The 14,405-nt window shown below is 40.3% G+C and overlaps 1 protein-coding gene across 3 annotated transcripts in view; it reads left to right on the top strand.

Moving 5' to 3' along the window:
* The window catches only part of NSUN2 (NOP2/Sun RNA methyltransferase 2), a 49,701-nt gene that overhangs the window by 9,231 nt on the left and 26,065 nt on the right, over positions 1–14,405 (top strand). For all 3 annotated transcript variants that reach the window (XM_030551670.1, XM_030551669.1, XM_030551671.1), the window contains exons 7-10: positions 156–348; positions 5,058–5,132; positions 6,940–7,070; positions 8,951–9,024. In XM_030551670.1, coding sequence (XP_030407530.1) covers positions 156–348; positions 5,058–5,132; positions 6,940–7,070; positions 8,951–9,024 — 473 coding nt within the window. The remainder of the gene's footprint in view (positions 1–155; positions 349–5,057; positions 5,133–6,939; positions 7,071–8,950; positions 9,025–14,405) is intronic.

Raw genomic sequence — 14,405 nt, 5'->3', positions numbered from 1 at the left:
GAAAGGAAAACTATATTTTACATATATAATTATTGAATAGTAAAGCCAATATTTGGGTACTGTGATATATTAGCCAGCAAATATTCTGCAAAAATATATATAAATGCAAAACATAGATGCTTCCTGTTAACCTGTAAATTTTATTTTGTTCCCAGAGGGGTTTGTAATTGCTAATGATGTTGACAACAAGCGCTGCTATTTGCTGGTTCATCAGGCTAAGAGGTTAAACAGTCCTTGCATCATGGTGGTAAATCATGATGCTTCCAGCATCCCTACTCTACAAATAGACAATAATGGAAGAAAAGAGGTCCTTTTCTATGATAGGATTTTATGTGATGTTCCCTGCAGGTATATTGCATTTACTTCTTAATACACATATTCATTGTGCTTTTTAATGAAATCTTTTTTGTTGTTGTCCCTCGGCCTTTCTGCAAAGAAAGTCAGGATTCACTGTGATTTCCAAAACAGGCTGTTTCACCTTTCGCATCAGATTAGATAAAGAATTCTACCTTAAGATAAGTGCTGTTTTTGCCTCACTTCAGCCTATCCTTTGCTTCCGTTAGCCAATGGACTAAGTTTGTCTTCTAAACCTTTACATCAGGAATGGCAGGGTATATATGGAGCATATCTATGTGATCTAACACCTTCTAGTTTTTGTTTAATTCCAAAACTGCAGGAATTAATAGAAACAAAATTCATGTTAATAGCAAATACAGTTGTGTACACTAATACTATATCTAAAATGAGATAACCAGTCTAAATACCTGTGGCAGAGGAGGCATTACTAAATGCTGCATCAATCTTAATTTCTTTTATTTGAAACAAATTGTACAAGCATAGTTGTCTTTATTTCTTTCAGAGTTTAAAAGTGCAGTTCTGTTCTGAGAAGCGACTCTCTCCAGAAATGTCAGTATAGAATTCCTAGTTATTGTCTCAATCACTTCTATATCAAATCTGCCCATTTTACAAGTAAAACTTGCCCCCAAAACTGTCTGAAAATTTAGCTTGGAATCTGAAAGTCAGAATTCTTCCTAGTCCATGCATCAGCAAGAAAAAAAAGTTAAGGGAAACTTAAATGGAATTCAAAAGGATGCAGTCAATAAAAATACATACATTATTTTCCCTATATTATCATCATCTTTGCCTACTAAAAGGAAACATTTTTAATAATTCAGAGTAGTTGCCCTTCTTTACTTTTTGCATTTCTTGGATAATGAAAATCAGTAAAATCACTTTCTTTTGTTTATGATCACTAATTTCAAGTTCCTAGCACTGCAGTGTTTCTTTCAAGTACTGCATGGAAATGTTTTTAAGACAAAAAATCTGGAAATATTTTTATTTTTTGTAGATTTTCTGAAAGCTTGCCTTTTTTTTTTTTTTTTTTTTTTACAAAGTGTAAATTTTTGCACAAAAGTAAGTTAATGTGCATTTAAGAATTCTGTTGGTAATGCATGAGCCAGAGTAGAATCTAGATCATTCTGTTAGAGTTGAGTTGGTGTTTGAAGAGTAAATTGGATTTAAAAGTAAAAATTAGTTTAATGAGTAATGTGAACAGATATGACTCTGAATACTTTGAGTTAGAAGGTGCTGTTTTCAGATTTTTTTTTTTTAAATCATCTCTGAGTAGGATCACTCCTATCTGCTGTGTCAGCACCCTCTGTCTCACTGAAAGATTCTAATAGCTTGGTCAGAGGGAAGGATGAGCTGCTGCTGCTGCTGCTGCTGCTGTTGTTGTTGTTGTTGTTGTTGTTGAGCTACTTTTGTATTATTAAATCAATTGATAGTTAATTGGATTGGAAGCTTAAAAACTGAGGGAGGATTCCTATTCTGTGACTGAACAATCTTCTGTATGTATTTTTTGTTAGTTCCCTGTCTTTTGGAATTTTATTGTCCCTGTTACTCCCCTTTGATCCTCTCTTCCTCTTGCTCCCTTCCCCTTTTGTCTTCTCTCTGGTGTCCTCATAGCTGGCACTCAAGCCACTTTTTTCCTTTCAAGTTATATTCACTCTTATATTTCCTGATGATGCACATTGTAGAGTAAGGATTCGTTTGTGCTCATTAAGGGTGGTGGATGGGTATACTTCTCATCCTGCTTAGTGAATGGAGAATGAGACAGATGAGTGGCTTTAAGCCCCAGCACCTTCAGCACTGTGTGAGAGAGGGGAATAGAAGAAGAGTCTGGCCTGTTGAACAGGATCTCAATGCAGTTCTTTGTCCAATTAGTGTCTGGGGCTAACTGGCCATAGCTTAGAGCCTTCCTGTGTAGCGCTGACTCTAATTGACTGCTTGGGAAGGAGAAAAATTGCAGGAGCAGCTTCAATTTAAAGCTCTCCTTGCCTAAAAATGAACTTGAAAAAAATCAGTGGTACTACAAAAAGCAGCTTTTTATGTGCCCTTACCCTGTATCATATGTTAATGAACATTCACATATTTAAGATTGTGCATCTTTTTAAAAAAAGTGGTCTTTTTTTATTTATTTAGTCTGGAAAGAAGTCCTCTAGTATGAACAGCAGCATCTTAAAGCTTTTAAAGCAACTTGTGCGCTTTGGTTCTGTTGTAAAAAGCGGGGAGGGGAGGAGGCGGGGAGAAGGCGGGGCGGTGTAGACTCTGTATGTAGTGGCCTAGATGTTTCTGTTGAGAGTATCAACAAAAATAACAGATGAGATGTTTGTTTCTTATTGTGTGGATTATTGTCCACTGGAACTGGGATGGAGACTACTATTTTCACATCACCATCTGCTGTGTGATTTGTTCTCACTTTTGGTTACAAGGAACCTACCATGACTCTTGATAAACTGTTCCATTGGTTAATTACCCTTACTGTGAAAAATGTACACCTCATTTCCAGTGCAGTGTTTGACACTACCAGCTTCCGGAACTGTATAGTAGCCATTTTGTCTGAGTAAACCAAGTCACTTTAATGTACTAACTTTGTCATAGCATTCCTTCTCAGATCTGAACCTTAGAGTTCAGAAAATGAGATACTAGCACCTGAATCCTCTAAGCTTAATTACCAGCTTAGATCTGATAGCAGTGCCACCACCCAAAAATATAGTGTTTTGGGGCACTCTGACCTTCCCTGGGGACCCCAAGAACCCAGATCCCTTGGGTTCTTAAAACAAGGAGAAATAAACCATTCCCCCCACCTTTCCCCCTCTCAGAATTTCCCTCCCTGGGCTATCCTAAGAGATACTGATCCAACCTCTAAATCACCATACAGAGAAGCATCTCCCTTCCCTTCCACAAAGAGGTAAATAGATTCAAGGAAAACAGAGAGAGATTCTATCTCTCCCCCTCCCGTCTCCCCCACCTGTCCTGGTGAGTTATCCCAATCCCCTGGAATAAAACAAGGGAGACAAGGAAAAAAAAAACAATCAGGTTCTCTAAAAAGAAACCTTTTAATAAAAGAAAGGAAAAAGTAAAGAATTATCTCTGCAGCTTCAAGATGTAAATATTACAGGGTCCTATAGCTTACAGACACCAGAAAGAAACTTTCCCCCCAGTACCAATACAAATCAAAATATTCCCAGCAACTACACATATAAAAGTTAACCAGCCAGATCCACAATTGCAAATAAAGTAAAACAATCAAAAAGCCTAAACCGCCTGTTTTTACTCACTATTTGAAAAGAAACTTAGAGAGCCTGTAGTAATGTCTGGTCTCTCTCAGACCCTCCAAGAGAAGAACCCACAACGGACAAAGAACACACACTAAAACTTCCCTACACCCAAATTTTAAAAGTATCTTGTCTTCTGATTGGTTTTCTGGTCAGGTGTTCAGTTCCCTGCTTGTAACCCTTTACAGGTACAAGAGACATTAACCCGTAACAATCTGTTTATGACAACTTTACTTTCTCTTTAACTTTAAACTTCGTTATACATCTTCAAAATGGAGTTCTTTTAGTGAAGAGAGTACTTGTCATGAAGAAGCATTTGTCAGGAATTTACTTGAGCCTAGTGATGTAAGAATATGAAGTTCCAACTTTTGTAAATGTCACATCTGAAATAAGTTAATTTAAGCAAAAAATATTAACTAACTCTTTGAATTCCTCTCACATTTTATTTTATATTAAAATAAGGAGTGAAGTCCTAGCATCATTTGAAGTCAAGGGAGTTTTTTAATTTACTTACTTGGGACTGGAATTTTACACATAAGATCTGTGAAATTAATTTCAGTGGGTGTATTACAAGCTTTTGTCGCCTATTGGGCTTTCAGAATGCATCTCTTGATTGATTTGATTGATTCTCAACTGGTAAAACTAGTCTGCTGAAAATCTGCTCAGATTAGAGATGGGTTGCATCATCTCTGAAACTTTGGAGCTAAATAGTTGGATCAAGATGGAAGATCCAGTTTGTCCTAACTTAGAGGTCGGAGTCAGAGTGCTGCTGTTTGGTCTGGTAGCTTGCAAGGAATATGTTGAAATGAGTAACTGGGGTAAGATAATATCTAGCAGCATATGAATCAAACTAGATAGTAAATTTTTCAGTTCAGGATTGGAATTCCTGTGTTCAGTGCCTAGCAAAAATGGGTTTGTGATCCTGACTGGGCACTATTGCAATAACAGTGAAGAAAGTACTTGTTTAATGATTTGGTGGTGGTTTCTTTGTTGTACCGTGTTTTGTTTATTAACTTTGAAAACTTAATTTGTTTTTTAAAAAATGATGATTTTTTTTTTGCTGTAAAAAGAAAATAGTGGAATAATTAATCTTCTGACTGCCTTTAATCCCTAAAGAAATAATTAGAAAAGGGAGGAATGTATGTCTAACTTGATTACTACCAAACACACTGTTCCGGTTTTTAGTAGGAATTCTGGGTGATAATTGAGACAGATTATTGCTCCCTTGTCTCACAGTTGGCCGGTATTAGAGGCTGAGACAGGATCTGCTGGGGGGTTTAGCATCCTCTTAAGATGAATCCCCTGTGGTTAGTATCAAAATGGGTTGTCTCCTCATGAGGTAAAACACCATTTTTGGATTTACTTATTTTTTAGCATAGAGTTAAATGTAGATCATAAAAATCTTTTATTTGTGAATTAACATATAAACTTCTATTACAGTGGAGATGGAACCATGAGAAAAAACATTGATGTGTGGAAAAAATGGACAACACAAAATAGCTTACAGCTACATGGGTAAAAGTGCATATTATAATTCTTGTATATGTTTGCAGAAAATGTCATCAATGTAACAGTTTACAAATAGAAATTATGAAGTGTTGCCACCTTTCCCTTCCCCCACAAACAGCTAATTTCCTTGTACTTTCTTCTGAGAAGGGAATAAACATTCAAATATGGGATCAGTCTACATTAAGAATAGGGTAGCATCCCTATTTTTGGTTTTTATGAATACCAAAATAACTAGAGCCCTTGCAAATTCACAACCATGAAAAACACATAGTGAACTGTGAAATCTGATCTCCCTTGTGATATCTGGCTATTATAAGGGAGGGGCAGGACTGTGGATGCCCCAGCAGGGAATTTCTACCATGCACTGTACTCCAGCTGCTAGTCCTGGTGGGGCTAGGGAGGGATGAGACTTCTTCCCCTGCAGGGGCCACTCTGGGGCTGGATCAGACCCCCAGGAACTTCCATGACTGTGCTGGGCTCTGAAGACAGCGTCCCTGCCAGCAGCAACACAGAAGTAATGGTGGCAATCCTGCAACGACCACCACCACCACCACACAGACGCTAGCTTTGCAATGCCCTACACTCTGCTTTTGGGTGGTGACCCCCACATTTACAACACCATGAAATTTCAGATGTAAATCTCTGGAAGTGAAATTGACTTTTAAAAATCGTATAACTGTGAAATTGACCAAAATGAATTGGTAGGGCCCTACAAATAACTAATGCAAAGGCAGGGAATCCATTGGGAGGAGGTTGCTAGCAGTGAGGGCACAGTAATGGTTGTGAGCCAACTAATTGGATAGGAGGTGGGTGGCAGGAGCTTTGGGGAAGACCGTGATAGCCTAAAATGGCAGTGTCCACTTTGTACACCAAAAGTCTAATGTAAAATAAAATATGAATATTGATGAAATCGCTATATTGTTATCTCTGGTGAATATGAATAGAAGATTGGCCCTGACCTTGTTTTACAAATAAACAACTTGGGTTCTTGGCTATTGTAATGCATCAAACATGGTTGTTAGTTTAACACTGTAGTTTGGTGGTAGAGGGTTTATGTGAATTCTGGAATTAAGTTAATCACATTTTTGTAAATTGATTTTTTTTTTAAGAAAAATAAGATTTCTAAAATCTTACTTTAAAACCTAAAATTATTTAATTTTACTAAACCTCTCAATTTAGATATGGTTTGATATGTAAACATTGTACTACCTTTTTGTTGTACAGATTTATATATGCTGCTTTACAACACTGCAAATTGTTGCAATCCATAGAAATTTTTTGGTGAGGTTTTTGGGAAAATAGCTTAATTGACTAAGTTCTTTACAATTTAACAGTGTTTAGTATACCTAAGAAAGTGTACTTGAAACAGTAGTATTCTATTAGTTGAAATAAATTCGTTTACAGGGTTTATTTTAAGGGCAGAGTTGTATTGTGGATACACACTGCCGTCCAAGTTATTATATTGTGTGATATGTCTTTTTAGTACAACACTAACCAAACTGTGTTCTACTGGCAGTGCTTCTCATAGTATTGATTTTAATGCTAGAATTCCTGTGCCAGAGAGGGATAGTGTCCAAGATAAATTACCTACATTCAGATACTTTGGTAATAGGCATATTCAACAGATGCATGAGGAAGTTAAGCTCTGTGTTTAAACGTTGTGTGTCCTGTTTTAATATAGCTAGTGTGTCTGTAATGAAGTTTTCCCTGAGCTTTAAAGTAAAGCTTCACCTGTAACAGGGTGTTTTGTACAAGGGATAATGGGAGTCTTGCTGGTCCCTGAATAGTTTAGACAAACACTTTTTTCTTTTAGATTGCAGTTAAGGATTGCAACTCGTGGTGTAGAACAACTGGCAGAAGGAGGTAGGATGGTCTATTCAACATGTTCACTGAATCCTGTTGAAAATGAAGCTGTGATTGCATCCCTGCTGGAAAAAAGTGAAGGTGAGAAAATGAGATCTTGTCTAAATATTTACTGAACAATACATTAAAATCTTATTGGTTCACAATAATAGGGGGAGATGTGCAGATTAGAATTCCAGGGATGAGTGCAGTATAGATGAGAAACTCCCAGTGGGCGAATGGGAGGGAAGCTGCCTTATTTTCTCCTCTTATATCAACAGCTGTAATAAAAGTTCTCTAGACCAAATGAGGTCTCCTGCAACACCTTATCAGAATTGGTAGATTTTATAGCCATAGCTGTTGGATCTTAAAACAGTTCTTTAAATGATGTACCAAAGACCCATTCAGATTCAGCTGTGCTGCCTCGGTAAAAAGTAGTAAACATTTATTTTTGTCACTGTAGCAAGCATACATGGAGCACAACTGTGAGTAAGAATGTGCCATTTTACAATAACCAAGTCTCCAAATAGAGCCCCACCTTAAAGTTGGATGCCACTGTCTGCTTTTGGTGGGTGGAACCAATATTGTCTTGTGGCCAAGTGAAGCTCAGCAGTAGGGGGCATAGTTGGCAGCGGTGTCTCAGTCTGCTGTGAAAGAGAGCAGAATTGGGGCAGTAGCTTGCTTAAACAGAAAAGTTGTAGGGAAAGTAATTTTCACCCCATATTTTCCACCACCACCAGGGTGGGAGGAGGATCAGATGCAGCAGTAGTTATTAGTAAGTAGCCTAGGCCTGTTTGAGGGATGTTACCAAATATTAGGGGATGACACTAGCTCATGGACAACTGTGTTCTAGTGGTTTCTGCCTGGGGACTGAGAGTTATGAGGTCTGGATTCTATTCCTGAGTCTGCTGACATCCTTTGTGTCCTTGACTAAATCACTTAACATCTCTGGTTTTTATCCCACCTCAGTTTCATCCCATCTGTTAAAGGTATTTCTAGACTTTCACATGAAGTTTTTTATAACTTATGTTATTATCCACACTAGACGCACCCCAAGCAAACCTTTATTTTCTGACTGAATCAGCTAACTGCGCACTTGCAAATTATTTCCAGTGGTTTTGAACGTCTGTCTTTACTGAAGCTCAAATCAAGGTGTTTTACTGTACATGAAGTCCTTTTAACATTGTGACTAACTTCAAATTGAATCAGCTTCGAAAAATGACATCCCATGCCAATCTAGGGAGTTTACAATTATGTTTTTCTTTAAGATTTTTACCTTTTTATCGTGTGGAATACCTATGCAAATAAGAGAGATGACTGCTTGGTTGGCAAAGGGGAATAAACTGACAAAAGTACTATAAAATGCACAAAGCAAGTAAACTAAAAAGCAGTAAAGAAAAATATCTCTCTGCTCTTTCATTTATAGCCATCCTGAGTTACAACAATTTAATAATAATAAAAACAGTAGTGTGAGATTTTTTTTTTAAATGGGTAATGATTCAAGTATACTTAAAGGAATAGTAGAAAATGTAATTTTGTTCATGTTCAGGGCATCTTGAAGCATTTTACCAAGTAATGAGTTAAATACTGGAAATAGTCTTTTTTTGAGGGACTGTTAGGTTATGAGGCATCAGACTTTATATCTATCAGGGTTGAAAATGGGCATTATAAAGTCATTTTCAACAGCCAGTGTTGTGTAGCATTGTCTTTTTATCCTTTACTTTCATCTGTTGTCAAACTTCATTAAAGTTCTTATTGGACTTTTAACAATCTGTTCATAATGATGTGTAATTTCATATCTTCTTTGTTACCTTGAAGTACAAAATGTATTACAAAATAAGTATCTCTGTCTTACCCAACATAGTGTAATTTTATAGAAAACCATGTTTTGAAAGGTTACATAGAAGTACACCTCTGAACAAATGCCCTGAAGTTTATATTTTCAAGAACACTTACTTGCTTTTGCATATTTGGCTTTCTAGGTGCCTTAGAACTTGCTGATGTCTCTTCTGAGTTGCCAGGCTTGAAGTGGATGCCAGGGATTACACAGTGGAAGGTATTGGGAAGATATTTCTGTAACGATATATACCATAGTCCCAGTCTTGATGCATGCTTTGTTACCTGCACAATTTAGGACTCTCAGCCTCCTACCCTCTTTTTGGGTACTTTGGAAGTATGGAACCCAACTTTACCCCTCTGTGGTCTCTGGGCTCTACTCCTCAGTGGACTCAGGGCTCTGCGGGGCCTTTTAACAGTCTTACACAGTAATATCCTATTTATTAACAGTTACCAAAACAGAATACACACGCTAAGCATACAATGCTTACCGCTCCCAATAAGGCAGATGAACTTTTCGTGATGGCCAGTCAAGATTAGATTGTCTGGGGCTCTTGTTTCTGCATGTCAGGTCGTTGAGGTCTGACAGCTCTGATCTTGGGCTGTGTCCTGGAGTCAGGTTCCAAAGAACTTCCCTTTGGACCCCACTCTATATAGTTAAAACTTGGGTCCTACCTACTTATACCTTAACCAGTAATTTTAAACTAAAGTACTACAAAACAGTGTTTTTAACATTGTGAAACCATTCTTTAACCAATCCTAGCAGATTACGAAACAATTCTTGAACCAGTTAAACCCCACCATCTTAGTTCATTTAAATCTTGTGAAATTAGTTGTGCAACAGAGAATCAGACAGAGACCATACAGATTAAACAGTAGAGAAGTAGGGACCATAAAGGGCAAACAATAGAGAAGTATAGATTTCACAGTCACAACTGTTAAGTGGTTCCTTGCCAGACAGAATATCAAACAAAGTTTTCTTTAAACGTCTTACACTCTGTTTTTTTATCTGGAGATGGTGAGCACTATTAGGACGAGAGTGCTTTCTAACAGCCTGGTATTACGTTGTTTTGATGCAGTTTAGATGGAAGGGGAGAATGACTCTCTGCATCTTAGCTCTTGTTTGCTGTTTCTCACTCTTGCTGCTGCTTTTACTGCAGAAAAAGGCTTCAGACCTTACAGCTTTGAGTGTAAAATCAGGCAGGAACTCAGAGTTCTAAAATTGAGGTATTAGCCTAAGCTAATAACTGGAAGAAGTTAAATGATAGTAATAAATATGCCACCAAGGTTTTTAATCCTCCCCAGCTAGAGTACACTCTACAACTCTTTGAGGCTTCACTAATGCAGTCTACCGGGGGGGAAAAATCACCATCGTGTTTCTTAATTTTGCTTTTACTTCATCATTTCAGGCAGTTCTATCTCCCATTTTGTTGATAATCCTGTCAGATCCACTTTAAATTGTTTCTTATCTTTAGGCGTGATAAGTTATAAGCTGTCACAAGAGGAAGCCACCTGGCTTCTTTCCCGTCCTTTTTTAGCTGCTGGGATGCTCCAGCCAGTCATCCGTCCCTGAGGCTCTGTAGCTGAGCTGGATGCTTGGGAAAAAAGGGTCAAGAAGTGGACAAGTCCTTCAAACTTATTGAAATACAGGTAGTCCTTGACTTGACAATGTTTGACTTACGACAAACGGCACTTACAACATTTCTGATTTGGCACCCTGAGCTGACTTACAACAGTTGGTTTCGACTTTACGATGCTTGGTCCCGCAATAGAGTGGATTGCGGTTCCGAGTTACGACTTTCTACTTATGATGTAATTTTCAGGAACCAATTGTTTCTTAGATCCAAGGATTGCCTGTATTCTTTCAGCAGAAAGCAAACTTAGAAGGTTCCTTCTGACATGGAAGGCTGAGCCTTAAAATGTGTACCTGTGTAGTAAATGCAAAATGATTAATGGCATATGCAATTTGGAATCTTGTGTTTTGCATTTAAAATGTAAGTATACACTTTTCGAAGCTTTGCCATGTAATAGAATCTGTCTGCAGAGTCATTTGCAAAATAGACCTACCTGCAAGTAGAGGTGAAGCTAAAAGAAAACAGGTGACATAGGATGCCAAATTTATAAAACAAACAAATCTTGCTTTAGTATTTACCTTAGAGGATCCTAGCAGGTGAAATGTATTTATGGATCGAATGGTGGTTTGAGAACGTGATTCCAGTTGTTTTAAGTTGTATCTCCAGCTTGACCATAAATGAAAAGGGGTTCAAGTAGCATCCATAGTTGTATGCAAATAGCAAAGCACAAAGTGACAAGATTTTGCTTTTCCTTGAGTGGGATTCATACTTTACTTTTTAAGTAAGCAAAAAGATAGGGTTGACTGCTTGAGTCAAGATGGAAAATATCCAGAAAGAATATTAATTGATGTACTGCATTTCTGTGAATGTTTATGCTAAAAATTGATCTCAGGATAGAAATCTTCTCCATAATGTTAAGATGTATATTCAAAATAATGCACGAACACTATGCAGAGAAATTCTGGCAGATTTACTTGTCTCGAACTCATGTCTTCTACTTGAGAATGTACGTTAAGCCTTATTTTAGTGCATTTGTGGATGGTGAAAACAGCAGTAAAGACTCATCTTAAATTCCTGGTTTTCATTGCATATAATTTTCTCAAATAAATCTTCATCACTGAAACTTTTAATGCTCAGGTTTGTCCAAAGATGTAAGTAGCTTCCTTTAATACTACAGTCTTTATGGTGGCTTTTAAGCTAGCTGGTCATGATGTGGGGGAGTACATATCTTATTCAAAGATGCCCATTACAATTCCAACACACCAGTATGGATGGAACTCTCTCAGGTCAAAGTTGTGAGATTCAGCAGAGGTCACCTTAAGCTTTTTCTGCTAAGGTATATAGGCTTTCCTTGGTACTTCCATGGCTGTTTCCTTTCTGACTGTATGCCAGAACATCATGCTGAAGGAGACCTCATCATGTCCATGGGATGTGAACCAGAGAATGAGAACCTGTTGTGGTGTATGTTTTCCATAGATTTTAAGACTGGAACGGACCAATAGATCAATCCAGTCTGACTACTTGTAGAACACTCTATAGAATTTCACCAGATTACCCCTGCATTGAGTTCAGTAATTTATATAAAGTACATTTTCAAGAAAAACAGGTTTTGTACAAGGCTAATTCAAAAATGGCTGAATTTTAGAAGTTGCAACTTCATGTGCTAGTCTTGACAATTCAAAGTATAAGTGACTGAAATTTAGTACAAAAACCCTTATTATTATGTTTTATGTGATAAAAGACGGTTATTCACCTTTGTAACTGTTGTTCTTCGAGATGTGTTGCTCATATCCATTCCAGTTAGGTGTGTGCACCGCGCGTGCACATTCGTCGGAAAACTTTTACCCTAGCAACTCAGTGGGCCAGCAGGTCGCCCCCTAGAGTGGCGCCGTCATGGTGCTCGATATATACCCCTGCCGGCCCACCCGCTCCTCAGTTCCTTCTTGCCGGCTACTCCGACAGTGAGGAAGGAGGGCGGGTGTGGAATGGATATGAGCAACACATCTCGAAGAACAACAGTTACAAAGGTGAGTAACCGTCTTTTCTTCTTCAAGTGATTGCTCATATCCATTCCAGTTAGGTGAATCCCAAGCCTTACGTAGGCGGTGGGGTCGGAGTGAAATGTGGCAGAATGAAAACTGGGTAATACAGTCTCTTCATATGACCGTCCTCTGTCAGCACAGGAGAGCGGCACCGTTCATGATCACGGTCCCGCACACACTCCAGGTTGCCGACCCGCTATCGGCACCGTTCCGACTCCCGGCACCGCGACAGGTACCTTGACTCCTGTAGCCTCTCCCCGAGCCTCGAGATCTCGGTCGACCTCCCGGCACCGTTCTGGTTGCAGGTCTGGATCTCGTTCCAGGTACCGGTACGCCTCCCGGTGCCGGTCCCCGGTGCCGAGTTGGGCAAGGTCCGATAGAGTCAGAGACTCTGCCCGTACCTTCTTTTAGTACCTCCATGGCCATCCAGACACGCATCCGTGTCATCCCACATGCGCGGATCTTATGCTCAGGACCACGATTCTGATACACTCCCCGACAACCTGAGGAGGTCCCAGAGGTAGAGGACCCGGTATGGGGCCCTCTAAGGGGTACGACTACTCGTCTGTCCGCTCTCCTCTCTGCTCACTAGTCTTTCAGTCTGTTAAGGAGAGGTATTGGCATGGCCAGCGGGCGCCAGCCCCGAAACCGAAGGAGGCTTGGCGAATGAACCGGCTTGGCCGCCAGGTGTACTCTGCAGAGGCCCTGCAGCTCTGGGTAGCAAAGCAACAAGCTTTGCTTAGCTGCTATAATTATAGCACCTGGGTGAAGGTAGTTTAGTTTATGGAGTTTCTCCCTCAAAACTCCCGCCAAGAGTTCGCTGCCATCTTGGAGGACGGGGGAAAAAGGTACCCAGAGCGTCCCTCCAGGCCTCGTTGGACGCAGCAGACTCAGCAGCCAGGACTCTGGCCTTTGGTGTCGCCATGAGGTGCATCTCATGGCTTCAGGTTTCAAACCTCCGGCCGGAGCTCCAGTATGCCATTCAGGATTTACCCTTTGCTGGTAAAGGAATCTTCGCGGCAAAGACAGTCCCAGGCTGCGAAGCCTGATGGACAATAAGGTCCTAATGCACTCTCTCAGCATGCATATGCCAGCGACCAAACGCAGGCCTTTCTGTCCCCAGCTGCCATACTCTGTGCCTAGCCAGAGACAGGTCTTTGGCAAACGGCGAGGCCAAGGTGGTCGCAGACAAACGTCAGGACGCCTAAAGAGCCAAGGTCAAGGTCCCTCGCAAGTACCACTGGGACCAGAGACGAACCTTCCAAGGTGCGCCTGAGGGCAGTGTACCAGTCACAGGCCGGGATCCCAATCCCGCTTTCTCCTGGCGTGGCCCCAGTTAATTTCAGATCGCTGGGTCCTGCGCACGGTGCAGCATAGGTACCACCTCTAATTTGTTCCAGCCCTGTCCCCCTTCAGGGACCCCTCTCACGAGCAATTCCTCGTACAAGAGGTGCAGACGCAGACGGACGAAAGGGGCAAGGGGTTTACTCCCGTTATGCCCTAGTCCCCCACTTGAACGGAGGTCTCAGACCGTCCTAGTCCTGCACGGACTCAATCAGTTTAGGATAAGGTTGAAGTTCCGCATGGTATCCCTGGGAACCATTATTCCATCCTTGCCTCCTGAGGGCTACTATGCCGCCCTCGATATGAAGGAGCGTACTTTCGCAATGCCATCTTCCCTCCGCACAGGAGATATCTCCGCTTTCTAGCCAACCGTCAGTACTTCTGGTTTACGGCCATAGTCGCCGCCTACCTTTGCTGATGTCGGATATGCGTTTTTCCGTATCTGGACGATTCGCTTATCCGAGGAGACTCCGAGACACAAACCACTCAGCGCGTGGGCATCGTCACGGTCTTATTCACAGGTCTAGGCCTGATGATGACTATAGAGCAATCCACTCTGGTTCCCACGCAGAGGTTGGACTTCCTAGGGGCTATCCTGGTCTCCTACCTAGCCGGAGCCTGCTTATCACAACTGCGGTTTT

This window comes from Gopherus evgoodei, chromosome 2 (assembly GCF_007399415.2).
Source record: "Gopherus evgoodei ecotype Sinaloan lineage chromosome 2, rGopEvg1_v1.p, whole genome shotgun sequence".
Classification (NCBI taxonomy): Eukaryota; Metazoa; Chordata; order Testudines; family Testudinidae; genus Gopherus; species Gopherus evgoodei.
The sequence above is the reverse complement of the archived record's forward strand: the minus strand, read 5'-3'. Positions and strand labels throughout refer to the sequence as shown.